The sequence below is a fragment of the Solanum stenotomum genome, chromosome 12 (assembly GCF_019186545.1).
Source record: "Solanum stenotomum isolate F172 chromosome 12, ASM1918654v1, whole genome shotgun sequence".
Classification (NCBI taxonomy): Eukaryota; Viridiplantae; Streptophyta; class Magnoliopsida; order Solanales; family Solanaceae; genus Solanum; species Solanum stenotomum.
In genome coordinates, this window is record NC_064293.1 from 43,110,775 (window position 1) to 43,131,949 (window position 21,175).

The 21,175-nt window shown below is 30.4% G+C and overlaps 2 protein-coding genes across 2 annotated transcripts; both read left to right on the forward strand.

Moving 5' to 3' along the window:
• Positions 1-2,026: 2,026 nt before the first annotated feature.
• LOC125847448 (uncharacterized) lies at positions 2,027-3,485 on the forward strand. The gene is made up of 2 exons (XM_049527066.1): positions 2,027-2,046; positions 2,207-3,485. Exons 1-2 carry the CDS (start codon positions 2,027-2,029, stop codon positions 3,483-3,485), a joined length of 1,299 nt encoding a protein of 432 aa, XP_049383023.1.
• A 3,547-nt stretch (positions 3,486-7,032) lies between these two features.
• LOC125847449 (cytokinin hydroxylase-like) lies at positions 7,033-19,063 on the forward strand. Its single transcript, XM_049527067.1, has 7 exons — positions 7,033-7,038; positions 8,408-8,488; positions 16,290-16,626; positions 16,712-16,938; positions 17,031-17,272; positions 17,655-18,036; positions 18,471-19,063. Exons 1-7 carry the CDS (start codon positions 7,033-7,035, stop codon positions 18,891-18,893), a joined length of 1,698 nt encoding a protein of 565 aa, XP_049383024.1. The 3' UTR covers positions 18,894-19,063.
• Positions 19,064-21,175: the final 2,112 nt, after the last annotated feature.

The following is a 21,175-nucleotide window of genomic DNA, read 5'->3' on the forward strand; positions in this document are numbered from 1 at the left end:
CGACGTAATAAACCACGCTGTCCGTCGCTTTTTCTGCAATATTTTTGATAGTAGCAGCTCGCAGCTTCTGCTGCCCACCTGCAAATGCAATTCAATTCAATTCTACACTATTCAGCCCAATGAAACACACACAATTACTAACAATCTAAACAAAACATAAAACAACAAACTTAAAATAACATTCAAAAGTATCTAAATCATAAATTAAAGACTTATAAAGTCTTTTAAAATTCGTTTTAAAATATCAAAAAGTTCATAAATGTCCAGAGATCTAAACTAAGGAGTGAGATCTACATAATCATCCTCATCACTCTCGTCATCGGGAGCCGAAGTAGTAGGTCGACGAGCGAGGTTCATCACTTGTTCTTTGATTTGCTAAACGGTCTCACTCATGCTTTGTTGTTCAACTACTCTTTTCCGCTCTGACTTTGCTAGTGCCGCTATAGGTTTAGCTATTTGATCCGACATAGCAGCAATCTGAACATCATCAAGTGCCTCAGCTTGACGTGACGATCCAATACCTTCTAAGCCTGACTGAAGGCATCTAACATCATTGCGAGAGCCTAGACCATAGCATCTACCCTTGTGTCTTCCCCTACCACTTTTTCTTTCCAAATTTGAGTGGGCAGTTTAGGTGTCAATTGAACCGGACTATCTAGATTCCCAGCGACGTACTTATGAAAGTCATTCTGTATATTAAATATAAATATTGACATCAATATATATACATATCATAAATATATTCACTATTGATATATATTATTCATATTAAATAACTTACAAAAGTTCGTTCGGCCCTTTCCTTTACCCACACATCCGGATCCGACTCATTTTCTTTCTTCCTGACATGAGTCTTTTTGAAAACCTCTGGTTCAATGGGAGTGCGTCCCAATTTTTTTCCTATAAATAAAAGCTGAAATTTATAACGATATATATGTATCAACTAATTATTTATTTAAAAGTTTGAATTATAACTTACCATCTCTCGTGCAATTGTTCCAACCGTCTTTGCACCTTCGGTGTGCAACGAGCCACCTTTAAGACTGCCTCTAGCCATTGTGGTTTGATCTGATATTGCCTTAAATTTGTCTGTGTTCCAATACAGACCCAATTCATCAAAAACATGAGGCAACATCCAACCGGGACGTTCACCACTATCCCAAACGCTCTTTAGCCAGCTAGACAGTCTAGCGGATGCCTTCCTCTCAAATGTGGTCCCAATGACCAAATTGTACCTCGACTCCCAAGTACACATAGTCTGAAAAAAAATTGAATAACGTTAATTAAATCGATAGTAAAAAAAGGTAAAGTATACTAAACTTAACTAAAAAATATATACCTTGAAGTTATTAAACATCGCCTGGCGTATATTGTTTGGAATCTCGCTCCAAGAGTGATAAGCTTGTGTATAGAGTCTTCTAACATACTCTTTTAAAGCCCGGGCAACATCCTTTGCAGGATGCCACCTGTAAAACACATACTCCCTCCGTTTCACAAAGATTGATCTGGTTTGACTTGGCACGGAGTTTAATATTAAGGGAAGACTTTTGCCATATCATCACAAATATATATAAACTACCGATTATGCTCTTCAGTGAAGTAAATGAACTTGTGGAAAGAAGAGAAAGTGAATGGATACGTGTTAATACCAAAAAGAAAGTTCAAATACTGTACACAATTATGACATCTCTAGCATGCTGTCTCATTTGCATTAAATGTGTGTCCATTTTTAATTTTCTTTAAGTTTGTCATTTCTCTCTCATAAAATCATTCTTCAATTTTCTTTTTTTAATTTAGTGTCTTATCCAATTCTCTCTTTTTCTTGAAGAGCAAAGCTTATCTTAGTGAAGATTAGCAATGTTAAAAAAAATTCAACAATTACAGGTTGATTTATTTATTTATTTCAACAATTACAGGTTAATTTATTGGTTTTTGTATTCTTTTATATGCTAGATTATTTCTTTTATATTCTTCTTTATTTTAAAAAAGATTACTCATGATTTCCTAGTCTACATAGCCTCCAACAATGATCAAAGATTTTGGAGGGTAAATTTTCTTTTCCCTCCATGGAGCCAAATAATTTTGCTAAATATTTTAAATTTATTGATAATAAGGTTATGTATTTATAGTGATGCTGAGATTTTTTACCCTTTGTACATACAAAAACAATGAACTGACAATTAAATCCAACTACAGTAAATTCAAGACTATATTGCAAGGATCATCAAGCTATTGGTGAATGGCTTTTGGAAGAAAGCAAAGCAGGGCGTCTTCGATATGGGTCTGTAAAGCAAGTTGCAGAGTTATTTCACACTTCGGAAAGTACGATCAAACGAATTTGGAGACAAACAAGATTATCTCTTGATAATGGAACTATATTAAATCTTTCACCGAGACTTGTTGGTACAGTTGGGAGAAAACGAATTCAAATCGATTTTAATCAAATAAAAGAAATTCCTCTTTATCGTCGAACAAATATTCGATCTTTAGCATATGCGGTCAACGTGTCAACATCAACTCTTTTTCGACGTATCAAAGAAGGTGCTATAAGGGCGCACACAAATGCTATAAAGCCTCATCTGACAGAGAATAATAAAAAGGTAAGGGTTCAATTTTGTTTATCAATGCTTGATCCGGATACTCTTCATTCGAATCCAAAATTTTCAGATATGTTCAATTATGTTCACATAGATGAAAAATGGTTTCTTCTATCTAAGAAATGTGAACGGTACTATCTCCTCCCAGAAGAACTAGAGTCTAATCCATATAGATCATGTAAAAGTAAGAACTTCATCACCAAAGTTATGTTCATGGCTGTTGTTGCACGTCCTAGATTTGATCAAAATGGAGTTGAATTGTTCTCGGGAAAAATAGGGATCTTTCCTTTTGTGGTCAAGGAGGCAGCCAAGCGGAATAGCAAAAATCGAGCTACAGGAACTTTGGAAACAAAACCTATTTTATCTATGACTAAAGATATCACAAGGAATTGCTTGATCGAAAAAGTTCTTCCAGCAATTAGATCAAAATGGCCAATTTCAGAGTCAAATACTCCCATTTTCATCCAACAAGATAACGCAAGACCTCATATTGATATAAATGATATGGAATTTAACGAAGCTGCTCGAGAAGGTGGATTTGATATCAGACTTTGCTTTCAGCCTCCTAATAGCCCGGATTTAAATGTTTTAAATCTTGGATTCTTTAGAGCCATTCAATCTCTTCAATATCAAAAGGCTCCTTTAACCATTGATGAGTTGATAAATGCAGTTGAAACATCTTTTAACGAAATGAAATGGGAGCGACTCAATCACGTGTTTCTAACTTTGCAAGCTTGCATGATTGAAGTGATGAAAGCTAAAGGAGGGAACAACTATAAAGTGCCACACATGATGAAAGAAAGATTAGAACGAGAAGGAAATCTTCCGATTCAACTTTCTTGTGATATTGACATTGTCAATGAAGCTAATGCTCTGCTTCAAGTGTGATATGAAATATATGTATGTCAATCCTAATAGGAGTTGGTGCGGGCTCTTTTTTGGTATAAGATCATATATGTAGATGATCTTTTTTTTGTATAAGCTCTTACATGGCTGACCTTTTTTATCTTATTTTATGTAAATTTCTACATCTAAAATTAATGTAATTTTATCTCTCAATTGAAGAGATTAATGTACACAAAGAAATTATTCATATTATGAGTGTTTTTAAATTTGATGGTCTCAACTAAGCCTTTTGATAATTCAATAGTGATATGCACTTGAATATTCCTATGATGGTGTTAATAAGAAAATTTCTTTGTTGAAAAATTATGAATTGGTACTATCCTAAGTATTGCACTAGAAAAAAAATGAAAAAGACAAAAAATTAGGAAAGAATAAAATACAGAAAGAAGAAGTTAAAAGTGGCAAAGTTAACAATTTAATTGGTTGTACTTTTAAATGATTACCGTATTTTCCATCCAATAAAAAATATTAATCTACCATGTTTTTATATCAGTGGGTCCATGCTTAGTGAATTTTTAAATTGATGGTAAGGGTATTATTGGAATCTTAAAATTTAGGTGTTGCCATAAAAGGAAATGAGTCATTTATTTTGAAAAAGACTAAAAAGGAAAGGAGGTCAATCTTTTTGAAACGGAGGGAGTAATAAATATGTTAGTTCATGAATAATATATTAAAGTATAAGAAATAAATAAAATAACCTAACAAATAGATAACAAAACAAACTTACGATGATCCATCCGGCTCAATCAGAACTCTACCAAGTCTGTCCTTCTGGCCATGAGCTAGAGCATACATCGTATCATGTGGTGTATCACTAGGTGCAGCTATAGACGAGGGTGATACATCAGGATGCACAAAACGTTGAGTCAATGAAGGCGTACCGGCCATAGCATCTGACTGCTCGCTACTAGAATCTCCAAGCCTCATGGCAGATAACTAAGGAGATGTACATGTGGGAGATGAAGTACCTGCCGATAAGGGTCGTGCTCGATGAATAGCCCGTAAAGGTAGGTCCTCATAGCGTCGTGAAGGCAATGCCTGTGAAGTAGATGAAACACCGACTGGTTGACGATAATTAGGATAATATTGCCGAGGATCCGCCGTACCAAACAGAACAACAAATAAATGAGTATCATGACTGATGCGCTCTAGTGCAGAAGAAATAGATCCTGCAATATCCTCAGGATCTATCGGTCTCCTAGACTTCTTCTTCTTAGCCTGTTTAGTCTCGCTAACTCCAAGATGCTCACGATATCTATCACCGTCACCGCCTGATGACATATGTATGCAAATTTACATGTATAATATATATAAAAATCATAAATTAAATAAAATTAGTAAAATTCACTTACATATGTACTAGCTAACTTTCATTCTACACTATTCCTCTTCGCTTGTTTCAATTCTATTATTCTCCCATTCTCCCTCCTCAGTTTTCATTTTCATTATCGCCCCATTTTTCGTCACCAAATGATTCATTTTCCTCATTCTCGGATATTTCTTCCTCAACATTCAATATCTCATCATCATATACTTCTTCTAATATGTGTTGAGGATGTTGTAGTGTGGTTTCCAATTCAACATCAACTTGTTGTTGAACAATTGCAACATCATTTTGATACGCCACATCTAAGACATTGTCAATTTCAATTCTTCCCACGGGCTTACTTTTTATAACAACCCACCAATCAGCTTTGTCTTTACGCAATGGATATAAAACGTAATACACTTGTTTAGCATGTTGTGGAATAATAAAAGGATCATAACTTCTGTATTTCCTGGTGTGCTTATCTTCAATTATATTATGTTGATGGTCCACCTTTGTGCCTCTATGTGATGGGTCAAACCATTCACACCGAAACAATACAATCTTCTTATTAGGTCAATCTGAATACCTCACTTTAATAATCTCTTGAATGACACCATAATATTCAATAGTTTGACCAGTACCATCAATATCACCTTGTATACAGACACCGCTATTATTTGTTTTCTTGTTCCTAGATACTTCTTCAGTTTGAAACTTAAAATCATTGACACAATACTTATTCATTGTCAGTACTTGAGATTCAGGTCCAAGGGCTACTTCTTTCACTAATTGCAAATGTTGGACACTTGAGTATTCATCGTAAACCTACGCGATTGTTATTTCAAGTAATATAATTTAGTATAACATGAATATATTATTAAATACTAAGTGATTGCACACTTACATAGTTCATCATCCATTTGGAAAATTCTATATAGATGGCTTCATTACCCCATGTGTTTACGAACAAGCTGATCATTTTACATTCAAGTATTTCGTTAGTTAATGATCACTTATTAGTATGTAATTTAATAACATATTTTTAACACTTACTTGACATATGATTGAATCTCTGGACAATTAAGTAAAATATGTGTCACAACTGATTGCATTTCCATATCAGTGAAGCCTTGCTTTCTACGCTTTTTAGATCCCCGATCATTTTGATTAAAAATTGATATCAGTGGAAATATAGGATCAATATCGCCTTCATCATTGCGATTGAGCCTGTTTCTCATACATGACACATCATGACCAAAGTAATAAGAATAAAAATCACATATTTCTCTCCCAATATGACGTTGAACAAATGATCCTTCGATCCTTCCCCTTTGCTTAATCGTTTGCTTCGAACTACCAATTTTTCTGCATGCATATATGTATATGTATGTTAATATATAAAAGACTTGGCGAATATATATAACTTAGTGAATATTTCAAATGGATACCTCTCAAATTGATACATCCATCTTGTTTGAACCGGACCTCCGAGGTGCGCCTCTTGTACAAGGTGAATTGGAAGATGCTCCATCACATCAAAAAAACCATATGGAAATATCTTCTCCAACTTAGTAGTAGTGACAAGAATACTTTCCTCCATCCTATCTAAACTACTCTCCAACAACTTTTCAGAACACAAATCTTTAAAAAAAGACTTATCTCTGTGATTGGTTTCCATATCCTTTCGGGTAGATGGCTATAAGCGATAGGAATTAAAGTTTCCATGAACACATGACAATCATAATTTTTCATACCTATGAATTTTCCTTCATTCATATATGCCCACTTTTCTAAATTGGAAGCATAGCTCTCTGGCATCTTCAAATTTTTAACCCACTCAATAATTTCATGTTTCTCCTCCAATGTGAATGAAAAGCTGGCTTTGGGCTTAGCTATTTTTCGATTCTGTAATTCCTGCGGCCATAACTCTTTTCTCCTACAATATTCCTTTATGTTCATTCTAGCTTTTGGATTGTCTTTTGTCTTACCCTTAACATCCATCACTGTGTTAAACAAATTGTCAAAGTAATTTTTTTCAATGTGCATCACATCAAGATTATGTCATAGCAGATTGTCCTTCCAATACGGCAACTCCCAAAATATGCTTTGTTTGATCCAATTATGTTCAACACCATATCCAGGAAGTCTAGAAGGTGAAGCTTCTGTAACTTTAGGTAATTAATTGAGAAATTCTCACCCAAATTTGATGCCCTGTGAGCAATGGAGGTGGGGGATCACTTTCAACCTTATTTTTTCTAAATGCATTTTTCATCTTTCTAAACTCATGGTCCATTGGCAAGAACTGGTGATGACAATCAAACCATGTATTTTTTCTGCCATTCTTTAAAGTGAATGTCTTACTATTTTCCATGCAATACGGACATGCTAGCTTTCCAGCTGTCATCCAACAGACAACATCCCGTATGCAGGAAAATCATTAATAGTCCACATTAAAGAAGCACGCATGATAAAATTTTGCTTAGTTGATATATCATAAGTCAAAACGCCTTCAAACCACAATTGTTTGAGCTCATCTATCAATGGTTGTAGATAGACATCAATCAAACTTTTTGGATTCCGGGGACCTGGAATAACACAACTTAGAAAGATGTAGGGATTGGTCAAGTTCTAATTCTAAGTTCAAGTTCAAGTTCAAATTCTATGTTCAAGTTCTAAGTTCAAGTTCAAATTCTAATTTCAAGTTCAAGTTCTAAGTTTAAGTTCTAATTTCAAGTTCTAAGTTCAAGTTCAATTTCTAATTTCAAGTTCAAGTTCTAATTCTAAGTTCAAGTTCAAGTTCTAAATTCAAGTTCAAGTTCTAATTTCAAGTTCAAATTCTAAGTTCTAAGTTTAAGTTCAAGTTCTAAGTTCAAGTTGTAGTTCAAGTTCAAGTTCTAATTTCAAGTTTAAATTCTAAGTTCAAATTCTAAGTTCAAGTTCAAGTTCTAAGTTTAACTTCAAATTCTAAGTTCAAGTTCTAAGTTCAAGTTCAAGTTCTAAGTTTAACTTCAAATTCTAAGTTCAAGTTCATGTTCAAATTCTAAGTTCAACTTCAATAATAATTCACACTAGTCTTAAATTCAAAATTCAAACTAGTCTTGAAATCACAAATTTAAACTAGTCCTAAAATCCCAAAATCTAAATAGTGCTAAAATCCTAAATTCAAACAACTCCTTAAATACCCTAATTCAATCTAATCTTACAATTCCAAAATCGAACAAATTAACTCAAGAAATACCGAATTTCAAACAAATCCAAAGATACCCTAATTCAAACAAACCCCAACATTAAAATTTTCATTTCACAATCAACAAACACAAACTAACAATCAAATAATCCCTAATTCAAACTCACCATCAAAAACCCCTAAATCATTCACTTACTAACTAACAATCAATAAAAAAACTAATTCAATACACTAATTAACAAATTCAATACTCAAATTGAAAGAAATTAAAAATAATATTATGAAACCCTAACCTTCAATTAAAGGAGAAGGGCAGTGGATCGAGGTCGGGGTCAGTTGGCCGGAGATGTTGTTGCTCTCCTCGCCGGCTGCTGATGTTGATTACTTGGAGCTCTCTGGCTGGAGCAGTTGAGGGAGAGACAGAGTAGCGAACTTTCGCTGATTGGAGAGACGAGAGTGAGGCGGCGATTTGTCTCGCCGTTCTCACAGGTGAGAAGACACGGGAGGGAGCAAGGAGAGAAGAGATGAGAAGAGGAGGGTGGCGCGCAGAGGGCGGAGGGCGGAGGGCGGCGGGAGGAGGTTGGGCTGCTTGAGAGAGAAGAAAAGAATGAGTTTTCAAAATTAGAGGGTTTGGTCTTTTTTTAGGTAAAAAATAGGAAGGTTAGGTAGATTTAATTTGAGCCATTGGATTAGTTAAGATGAGCGCCTAGAATTTGATCTAGGATTCACTTAAATGATGGACGGTTAAGATTTAAACTAATGTTTTAAGATTTGGACAAAAAAGGTTATAATTGCAATGAATAAATGGCTAAAATTGCAACTAAAATTGAAATAAGAGGCTATAATTGAAAAACGAAATTGGATTGAGGTGGCTAGAATTGCAATGAATTGAATAAGGAAAAAGCTAAAATTGAAAGGAATTAGATTAGAATAGGCTAAAAATTAAATAATTTCGAGAAAAATTAAAGAAACGCTATCCAATTAAAATACTACAAATATTATAACATTTTATATAATAAAAATCACTTAAATTTTAAAACATTTGAATAAAATAATTATTCCGAGTTTTACTTATAATTTTAAAAATATTTTAATAATATTTACGATAATTTTATAAAGCATGCAAACTAAAATATATAATTTTTAGACAAAATCGATTAAAAATTTAAACTCGGAATATTTAAAAAAAAACACGAATTTAACCAAATAGCACTTCCGAAAGGGTTATAGGTCTATCAAAATTGGGTGTCAACATACCGACATCGTGAAGTCGATATTATCTAAATAAAATAATTATTTAAATATACCGACCTCTTTAGGTCGGTATTTATTAATTTATTTTAATATAAACTCACCTTTTGAGGTTGATTTTATTAATTAAAATTACATATACACATACATACATACATACATACATACATACATACATATATATATATATATATATATATATATATATATATATATAGGCCAAACACATATACAGCCCCTCAAACTTGCCCTCATTTTTCATTTTGGCAATCCAACTTAGCCTTGTTCCATTTTAACCCTTTAACTCTATTTTTTCTGTACCATTTAAACACTTATACTAATTTTTATGATTTGTTTTTATTTATGTTCTTCAATTGCAATTTTTTATTTTAAAAAAATAGACGTGTTTTTTTAATAAATTTAATTTTTCGATCAAGTTAATTTTATAAATTTAAATTAGATACCTTCTAATTATATAAATTTAATTTTATTGATCAACAAAAGTTTATCAATATCAAATTTAATATATAAATCTCCTTGAATTGATCATCGGTATTTCTTTAATTGATAATGTATTTCATATCTGAACCACTAGTATATAAGACTTTATATATATATATATATAAAAAAAACAATTAATCAATGTATTTCATACTCCTATGAAGTATCCTTTACATGTCATCATAATTAGGAGGTGATCACTACACTTGACATCCATTCAAGATCGAATGTATATAATAATACTATCTCACATTTCATACTGGAATGGATTATATGTTAGCTCTTCAGCTCTACTACATCATGACATGAGATATTAAGTTTATAATTAGACGACAGACTGATAGGATTTGTACATTACTCTATAAATATAAGTATAATTATCTCCAAATTCATATCAACGTAGTTTCATACTCTAAATATGGATTATAGATATTTTTTTATTTATTTCACGAATTCTAACATTTTATTTGTAAAAGTATACAAAATTGTTACACTTTTTGAACAATTAATCGTAGGTGTAAAATGAAATTTTAATATTATGCACAATAGCAAAATTATGATTAATAGGAATATTTTAAACATACCGACCTCCGGATGTCGCTTTTATTAAAAGTAATTAGATATAATAAAAAATACCGACCTCATGAGGTCGGTATCACATTAAATTTTAAGATAAATAAAAAGTAATAATGTTAATTAAATAATATTGACATCGGGAGATCGGTATTTTATATTAAATTATTTTTTAACTTATATAAAACCGTCATTCGGAGGACGATTTATTTAAAGTTAATTGAAAATATTAATTTATTACATACTATTTAATTTTATCGACATCTGAAAGTCGGTATTATAATTTCTTTTGTTTTTTATTTCACACAAAACCATTCTCTGAAAAACGATTTAAATAAAATTAAATAGAAATATTTCTCAATTTTGTTTTTTATATGGAGAAATAGGGAAAATCGCGTCTGCTAGTGCATATATTTTTAAAAAAGCGACGGACAACGTCTCTATGTCCGTCACTTTTTAAAAAAAATGTTTGACCAACATTTTGACCAAAATGAGACAGACTAAGAGACATTGTCCGTCGCTTTCTTAAAATATTTGACCAGATATTTTGACCAAAAAGCGACGGACATAAAGATGTTGTCCGTCGCTAATTTAAAAAATAATTAAACAATTAAAATTAATAAAAAGCGACGGACGGCGTGACTTTTTTAAATTAATAAATAATTATTTTTAATAAAAAGCGACGGACTGCGTCACTATCTATATAAAATAATTGATTAGCAAAAATACGCGAAAAAAAGCGACTGACTAAGCGATGCCGTCCGTCGCTTTTAAAAAAAAAAGTTAAAAAATATTTTAATTAAAAAGCGGCGGACTAAGAGACGCTGTCCGTCGCTTTTTAAAAATGTTTGACTAGATATTTTGACCAAAAAGCGACGGACTAAGAGATGCCGTTCGTCGCTTTTTTAAAAAACTTATTAATAAAATAAAATAAATTAAAACGACTGACAGCGTGGTTATTGTTTAATTTATAAATAATTATTTTTAATAAAAAGCGACGGACGACGTCTCTATATATATTAAATAAATTATTATTAATTATATATATATTTAGCGCAAAAATCTGTAAAAAAAAAGTGACGGACTAAGAGATGTAGTCCGTCGCTTTTTGTAAAATAATTTTAAAAATACTTATTTTAATTAAAAAGCGACGGACGGCATCTCTTAGTCCGTCGCTTTTTTGGAGAGACGTTGTCCGTCGCTTTTTAGTAGTTTTTTAGTAGTGTTTAGAAAATTAGGTTGCAATCAAAAATTAATTATCATATTTTTTTGTTGAAAAAATAGGTTTTACTAACGAATGGTTGTTGGCGACTTTGTCGCCACTAAAGGTCAAGTTCTTTTGTAGTGAATCTTAGTTGGCAATGCTTAGGTGGAGGGATTAGTCCCATGTGGCCTGCCACATAACTAAAAATTTGGGGTGTTAACTCTTGAGGGTATTTGTGGTCTCCTGGAATAACGGCGGGGGTATTTTTGGTTCCAAAATGTAATGGAGGGTATAAGTGGGCTATTTTGCATAGTTCAGGGGCAATTTTGACCCTTTTCCGAATAATTAATTAGATAATAATAATAATAATATTTTTTAAAAAAAAACTCAAAAGAGGTGTTTCCATCAAATGACATCATAATTCACTCACTTGACTTTTGCACCATTTTGTGCGCATGAAGTTCTTTTAGGCCATATCTTCGGTCTTCCTATCTTTTTTCCTTTTAGCCAATACGTTAAATAACTCTTCGTAAGTCCAATTTAATTAACAGAAAATAATTTGTTTTATTTTTAAACATCGAACAGAAAAAAGAAAAAAAAGCACATCCTAGTGATCCTTTTTTAACCTTAACATTCTTTTTTGGTCAGATTTACTATTAACATTCAGTGCATGCATCAAACAAACAAATAAATAAATAAATAAACACATGCTTTTTTTTACATATAAGGCTTATCTCATATAGTTAATGAATTTGTATTTGTACTTTAATTTATCACTAATTTATGATTTAAAATAAACATTGTTCAGTACAAACACAGAATTCGAGTTAATTTTTCTCGTTCTTAGGTGTATTAAGTAAGTATATTTTTGTTTTGTTTTTCTTAGGAATAAATTCAGAACACGATTTCTTCCTCTTAAAAATTTAAGTGAACTAATATATCAAATTGGTAAATATCTTTGGATCAAACATTTAATACCTCCTTTTTATATCTAATAATACGATAACTGAAGCAAAAAAAAAAATAGTACGATAATCGATATAAACAATAACTCAATATTCATCTCTTTTTATTTAAAGTCATGTCTTCTCGTCCACTATATTATATGCCTAAACTAGATAAAGAAAATCTTTTTTTTGCTTTCCCTTTTTGGAAGGCTCACATAAACTGACAAAGTAGTTTATATATTTTTTATTTTATTTTCAGAGAATCTCATTAGTTAATTAATTAATTAATTAGTTAATTAGTTGTCTTACTGAATTTTGTGTTACCGAGCCCGAATTTGACTCTTCGCGAAACACAAGAGGCCACGTTCTACATTTGGAGCCGTCGCTCTTTTTATTTTTCTATTCCAAATCCAAAATATTACAGATCTTTAATTAATTAAAAGATTTTCTTAATCACCACTAAAAAAATTACTTAATTACTTCTATATCTTTATCTTTAAAAGTCCGCAAATAAAGATTATCCTAAATAATTATTTTCCTTTTTAGTCATCATACTTTCCTTTTACACTCTCCTCAAACAAATCACAAAAAATAAATGTATACTATGTTGGAAAACTTCTATGGAATTCACCAAAGATCACAAATAGTAAAAATGAAAAAGAAAATTACTGACTTTCTTCTATTACAATAATTTGATTGAAGAAGATATAATCTTCTAATTTCTTTAGTTGTTATTTTTTGAAATAGAGAAAGAAGGGAAAAAAACACTGTAAGGTTTAGGGACCATATTTATTTAAAGATTCAGAGCTACCTTTTTACCTTAAAATATATCTTTTTTATAAGTCTCCATCAAACTTAAGAAAAAGTCCATATTTTTTAAAATTACCTAAAATAAATTCATATTAATATGTATTTACCTGTAACACACTATACTTATGTGAGTTATGTCTATATATGTGATGAAATTAATATTATTTATGTTAGAAATTTTATTAATTTATATTAAAAATAAAATAAAAAATAATTTTATATCATGATAGGTATATTGGATCAAATATTTTTAATAGTCCTGATAACTAAATAGTACTAAACTTTCAAAAGAAGAGAGATGAGATCAAGATTTAAAGTTGGTAGTCAAATATACTCCTATATTATTAAAAATAACTCAAATATACCCTCGATATACTTAGACATATATAAATCCTTATAACTAACTTAAAAGAACCCAATTAATTTTAAACTATATCCAATGTTAAGCTAACCCACCCACCCGCTTAATATTACCTGACCCAAATTAAACATCAAACATAAAAATCCCTAGCACGTATTTATCTTCTCGGTTTCACAAAAGAGGCAATCAAAGAAGATAAATACGAGTTAGGAATTTTTATGTTTGAAATGTAATATGGATCGGGTAATATTAATTGGGCAGGGCGGGTTAGCTTAGCACCGGATATAGTTTAAAATTAGATGAGTTCTTTTAAATTTGTTTTACATAAATAATATATTCTATTTGATTAATTACGTTTTTAAGTGTTACTTTATTTTTATTACCATATATAACATAATATTAGCTTTAATAACCATTTGATATAAATCTGTATTAAAATTGTATATTAGGTGAAGTTCTGAAAAATTATATTAACGTTGTATCAAAATTGTATAAAATATAAACAATCGGTGGTCTAATGGTGGTGATTACGAAAAGGAAGAGGTGAAGCTCGGAAAATCTTTATTAAAGTTGTATTAAAATTGTATAAATATAAACGATAGTTATAATACAATTCGAATTTGTTATTATACATTACTATAAATTCGATAGTTATTATTCCAAAACAAATATGATACATTTCTAATAATGTAAACTAATTTAAATAGTACCGAAATATTTGAAATTCACATATAATACTTATAACATAGTTGTGTTTAAAATATTTTAGTTATATATTAGGTGAAGTACTGAAAATTTGTATTAAAGTTGTATCAAAATTGTATTAACTATAAACAATCGGCGGTCTGGTGATGGTAATTTACCGAAAAAGAAGAGGTGAAACTCCAAAAAATCTGTATTAGAGTACTGTATAAATATAAACGATAATTATAATATAATTCGAATTCGATATTATACATTACTATAAATTCGATAGTTATTAATCCAGAACAAATATAATACATTTCTAACATGTAAACTAATTTAAATAGTACCAAAATGTTTGAAATTCACATATAATACTTATATAATATATTTGTATTAAAAATGTTTTAATTATATATTCACCACATGCATTGAAACATACCTATAATATGTAGGATAAATTGAATTCAAAATGTATTATAATTGTTGTTTATTTTTTCTCTTATTAACGATACTAAAATATTTTATTGTATTAAAAATGTTTAGGTATATATTCAACACGTTCATTGAAACATGTCTATAATATGTATTATATATTGAATTCAAATGTGCTACAATTGTTATTTTTCTCTCTTATTAACGATATTAAAATATATTATTGTATTAAAATATTTAGTTATATATTCACATTGCGCATTGAAAAATGCATATAATATATATAATGTATTGAATTCAAAATGTATTAAAAATATTATTTACATATATTTATTTTATTAATACATATTTTTTTAAAGATAAAATGCTAATCTTCAAAATATCCTTAAACATTAAATTAATTGAAATTTAAAAAAGAAAAGAGAGAAAAAAATGACCGTAGAAAAGACAAAATTGAAAGACAGAGAAAATGATGGAAGAAAAGAGAAAGAGAATAAAATGACGTAAAGAAAAGAAAATGAGAGAAAAAATGACTGAAGAAAAGACAAGAATGAAAGAGAAAGAAAATGGTGGAAGAAAAGAGAAAGAAACGACGTAAAGAAAAGAAAAGAAGAGAAAAAAATGACCGAAGAAAAGACAAGAATAAAAGAGAGAGAAAGAAAATGACGTGAAGAGAAAAAAATTTGGCTGAAGAAAAGACAAGAATGAAAGAGAGAGAAAATGATAGAAGAAACGAGAAAGAGAGTAAGAAACCGCATAAATAGAACAAAAAATATAAAAAGAAAATGTGTTTTGTTATTTTTGATAACAAAACTAATGTTATTTTCTGTAAGCGTACATATTATACCATAATTCATAATTAATGTATTATATTATATTATTTATGTAAAATGACATTTTAATTTTGACTTTCCATGTGTCACTCTATTAGTTATTCAACTATAATGAGAGGGATATATTTAGCCCAAAAGTATAACAAATGGTATATTTAAATCATTTCCATTAATACAGAGTATATTTGACCATTTTCCAATAAAGTAATGACCATATAATATAACATTTATCTTTGACCAACATAATTATCTCTTTACCATTTTTCTTAATTAGCTCAATATATTAATTAGTACTTACCATGATTAATTAATGAGATTTGGGAGTAAATACAGGATAAGTATTAGACTGGATATGATTAAATTTTTCACTTGAAAGAGTAACAAATATTAAACTTAATTATATCACTAAAAGTGTCAAATGCCATTTAATTAAAAATAAAACATCCTTAATAGGAATAAGAACCATTCAAAGGTGTTAGCCTTTATCTTACCAATCCACGTAGTCACCTAGTGTAATTTGAGAGCTAGATTTCGTAACCAAAAACAAAAAAAAAAGATTGTGTCTACTTTAATTTATGTCCAAAATAGCCCGTAGAAATTCATGATATATTGTCTAGCTTTTTTTTCATCCTATAAATAGCCCTCAAAATCTCACAAAGACATCAAACATACAAATCTTAGTGAGTTTTAGATTTTTTTTTTCTCTCTCCATTGGAACGAGAGTGATAGTTGTATACTAAAAGTAACCGTCGTGGCTATGGTGGTAGTGATACTTTTGATATGCATCATTTTGATGTCACTGAAAATTGCCTATGAAACTCTCTTATGTTACTATCTGATTCCCAGACGTATCACTAAAATCATGGAAAAACAAGGTGTGCGTGGTCCTAAACCTCGATTTCTTGTTGGAAATATCTTGGATATGGCTTCTCTTGTCTCCAAATCAACCTCAAATGACATGGATTCTATTCACCATGACATCGTCTCTCGCCTTTTGCCTCATTATGTTGCCTGGTCTAAGATTTACGGTAATAACTAATACATATTTGATTTGGGACACTTTTTTATTTTCAGTTCGTTTTAAAAAGAATGATATGCTATGTAATTTAACAGGGAAACGATTCATTTTCTGGAACGGGACAGAGCCGAGATTGTGCTTATCAGAAGCAGATTTAATCAAAGAGCTTTTTTCAAAGTACAACACTGTTTCTGGAAAATCATGGCTACAACAACAAGGTTCGAAACATTTTATCGGCCGCGGACTATTGATGGCTAACGGCGACGATTGGTACCATCAACGCCACATTGTTGCTCCTGCTTTCATCGGAGATAAATTGAAGGTACGAAACATATATTTTTTTTATCCTCTCAGTACATAATTTTTTTTATAGAACTCTATCAAATAGAGTTATTTATATTTATATATGGGCAGAGTTATGCGGGATACATGGTGGAATGTACTAGTGGGATGCTCCAATCGCTCAGAAATGCGGTTAAATCAGGCCAACTGGAGTTCGAGATCGGAGAGTACATGGCTCGACTCACTGCTGAAATAATTTCGAGAACAGAGTTTGACAGTAGCTATGAGAAGGGAAAACAAATATTTCATTTATTAACCATTCTACAGAAAAAGTGCGCGCAAGCTAGCAGACACTTGTGCTTTCCCGGAAGCAGGTAAATTTTTGGAACCCAGTATAATACGAAGCCATTATAACTTTTGTCACAGTCTCTTATCTTTGGGTGCTAACTCAGTGAGCACTGATAAATTTTAGATTCTTTATTGGATAGAAAATGCCCATTTTTTTCCCTTTAAAAGATTAATTAATTCCAAAACATTTGAAAATGTTACTTAAAAGATTAAGACAAAGACAAAATTCAGTTTCAATTCTTGGAATTGACTGGTGTGACTCTATTTCCGGGTAATCTCATCAATGTGATGTATGCATTGGCATATTGGATTGTTTATTCAACTCAACATTCTTAAACTTTTGAAAAAATTTAATTCTGAACTCATAATTTTCGAGTTTTGATTCATATTAATTCTTTTTTTATCCAGGTTTTTCCCGAGTAAATATAACAGAGACATAAAAACATTAAAAATGGAAGTGGAGAGATTACTGATGGAAATAATACAAAGTCGAAAAGACTGTGTAGAAATTGGGCGAAGTAGTTCGTATGGGAATGATTTGTTAGGAATGTTACTAAATGAGATGCAAAAGAAAAGATCAAGCAATGGATTCAGCTTGAATTTGCAGCTTATTATGGATGAATGCAAGACTTTTTTCTTTGCTGGACATGAAACCACTGCCCTTTTGTTAACTTGGACTGTTATGTTGTTAGCAAGTAATCCCTCTTGGCAGGATAAGGTTCGTGAAGAAATCAACCAAGCTTGCAAAGGAGATTCACCTACTGTTGATCACCTTCCAAAGCTCACTTTGGTAAGTGCTAGTAGTAATTTTAATTTCTACTATGCTTTTCGCTACGAGTAATGAGACTGATTAAAAAGCTAAAAGAAAGCGAGAATAGTTTGTTCGGTGAAACTTTAGTGGTGGCAAAGGTCCACAATAGTCTATTGTCACTTCATGAGCTAGGTTTTTTTTTAATTGATTTTGTCTTTATCAAGGATTCCACATTTTGAGATTTTTTTTAATTTTTTATTTATTAAAATTTGTTATTTAGTTAGGGAAAATACGAAAAAATAAAAATTATTATCATTCTTTGAGGGTCGATCTGTCAACTTAGAACTTGTCCTTTTTGGCTCCTCATATTTCTTCGTAACTTAATTTATATATATACACTCCTCATTCTTCTTCGTAACTTAATTTATATATATACTGACAAGTATAAATGATTGATTTTTATTATTTTGCAGTTGAGCATGATAATCAACGAGTCGTTACGACTATATCCACCAGCTACTGTACTACCAAGAATGGCATTTGAGGATTTTAAATTAGGTGATCTTAATATACCTAAAGGTTTATCAATATGGATTCCAGTACTTGCCATACATCATAGTGAACAAATTTGGGGAAAAGATGCAAATGAATTTAGGCCTGATCGTTTTGCCTCTAAGCCCTTTACTGCCGGACGGAATTTTCTTCCGTTCGCCGCGGGTCCTCGGAATTGTGTTGGACAGTCATTTGCCCTAATGGAAGCTAAAATTATATTAGCAATGTTAATATCGAAATTTCGATTCACCATTTCGGAGAATTATCGTCATGCACCTATAATTGTCCTCACAATTAAGCCTAAATATGGGGTTCAAGTCAAATTAACACCTTTGAGTACTTAGAGAAATTAATTTTTGGTCTTTAGAGGATTAGTTTTCCTCTTTTGTTGCCAAAATATTTTTTTCTTTTTTTGCTTAAGAAGAGTTTTTGAGGAGGATGTTGGAGAATAGTACTAATGATATGAGTAGGTTTACTATGTAATATCGGATTGAGATGAGTTTAAATGAACTGACTGAGTCGGTGATGATTTATATATACATATAATTTTATTACTATTTAATAATTTTATTAATTTTTTTTTAGCAAAAATCAAACTTATGCCTAATAAGCGATAAATTCCTTAGCAATTGTAATCATGCTTGAATCATAATTTATAGGATATTATAATACCTAAACAATACACTTACATTTCGTGAAAAAAATTATTTATTACTAAGGATAAAAATTAAAATTCGAAACAAAATAGAGACAAAAGTGTTAATTAACCCCTGCTCCAACCCCATCATCCGCATACACAACACGAAAAATATTTTCTCTAGAAAAATAAATTTTCTAAAATAAAGAAAATGACTTCTTAATTAGCTGATATAGGGAAAACAAATTCCACAAACATTCTACATTAATGATGTCAACATCATCTTCATCCTCTCATAAACATACTATCACTCCCGTAGTCCCTATTCGTACCACCCCACACTCCTACTCCCTCCCACCTTTCCTCATAATTATTATTTATATGATATACAAATAATTTTAGAATAATATTTTATAATAATATATAAAAAAAAATGTTAAAAGATATTTTGCTCTATATCAAATACACCCTTAGTAATAAAAAAAAAGGTGTCTCCGATTCTCCACTTCTCCGAATAAAAGGAAATCGTACTCTTAAAACTATTTGAATTTTGAGGTTAATATATAAAGCACCCCACTTTGAATGTTTTGAATTCCGTTTGAAGTATTATAGCTAAAATAAGCTAAACATAAACAAAAAAATTGAGGCGGCAGGTCAATATATATGCATTGGAAAGGATTGTTTAGGCCAGACAAATATTAATATATGGATCTTGGAGGTGGATTGATAACATCTTTTTCTTTTTAGTTCGTTTCAAAATAATATAATGTCATTTTATTATAATATTAAAATATATTTTTTATTCTTAATAAAATGCTATTAATCATATAAATATCTCAGGATTATTTTAAATTACAAATTTTTAAAAAATTATTTTATTTTTTTTATACAAAATTAAATGGTGTCATATAAAATAACACAAGAGGAATTAGTATATGAATAAAAATGAAGAAAGCTATCAGAAAGAAAAAGACCCTTTCTTTAATTTCTATAAAAATAATAATGAAATGGCAGTAACGCACTCACATTCATAAAACAATTTTTATATGATTAGATGATAGCACTTCACCACTTATTTTATTCATTTCCTTGCACGAGTGTGCCTTTAACTTGATGGCTACAACAATAACCACTTCCTTTTTCTCTTTTTATTTTATTTTTTATTTTCTCCATTATATTTTACATTTATTATTGATTGTTGTTATATTTTACTTGAGTTGAAAATCTATCCAAAAATATTATTTTGGATAGAAATAAGACTCCACACGTACAACCCCCTCCCTCCAACCTCCGCTTTGAAATTACGCAAAATATAATATAGCTTGTTGCTAAGTTGTATATTGAGATATAAAAATATGATATCCAAAAGAATAATATTTGAAAAAAATATCTAAAAATTAAATTATGTTTGAATATGCATTTTAAAAATTTCCGATACCTATTTTTCAAGTATAGTAATTCCAATGGAAATGTAATTATGTCTATTAAGCTTAGAATGGAGCCAAATAATATTCAAGACGAAACCAACAAAATAAAGTCTGTCATCGCTAAAATTTCCAAAATCTTATCAATCCAAAGTTTCTTGATTTTTACACTCTTTTTTAAGGAAAGAGATAGGTGGAGAAGATCACAAAGATAATTATATTTATTTATATACCTAATGAGCCACAAAGACTCAATTGTTTTGACTCTTCAAATTAAATTACTAGTTGTTTATAAGTCTAATTCTCATCCCTAATCCCATGATTAGACAGCTTCTTTTGGAGTCAATCTGGGGCCCTTAATGATAATCCCCTTGATTAAATATGTTTCAACTCATGCTTAATTTTTAAGATTTATGCTCCACCCATCATCTTCACTTTAACCACCTTCCCCGCCTCCACCAAGCCTTGCTCCCATAACTTTAATTACTTTTTAATACTCCTACTAATTAAATAACTTTTTTTCTTTTTTGGGGATAATAATAATGATGAATATTTTTTTCTCCAT

Coding starts and splice junctions, on each gene's coding strand:
- LOC125847449 (XM_049527067.1), top strand. Junction 16,627..16,711: donor TGCCTGGTCTAAGATTTACG/GTAATAACTAAT, acceptor GTAATTTAACAG/GGAAACGATTCATTTTCTGG. Junction 17,273..17,654: donor TTGTGCTTTCCCGGAAGCAG/GTAAATTTTTGG, acceptor TTTTTTATCCAG/GTTTTTCCCGAGTAAATATA.
- LOC125847448 (XM_049527066.1), top strand. CDS start 2,027: ATGATCAAAGATTTTGGAGG. Junction 2,047..2,206: donor ATGATCAAAGATTTTGGAGG/GTAAATTTTCTT, acceptor AGTAAATTCAAG/ACTATATTGCAAGGATCATC.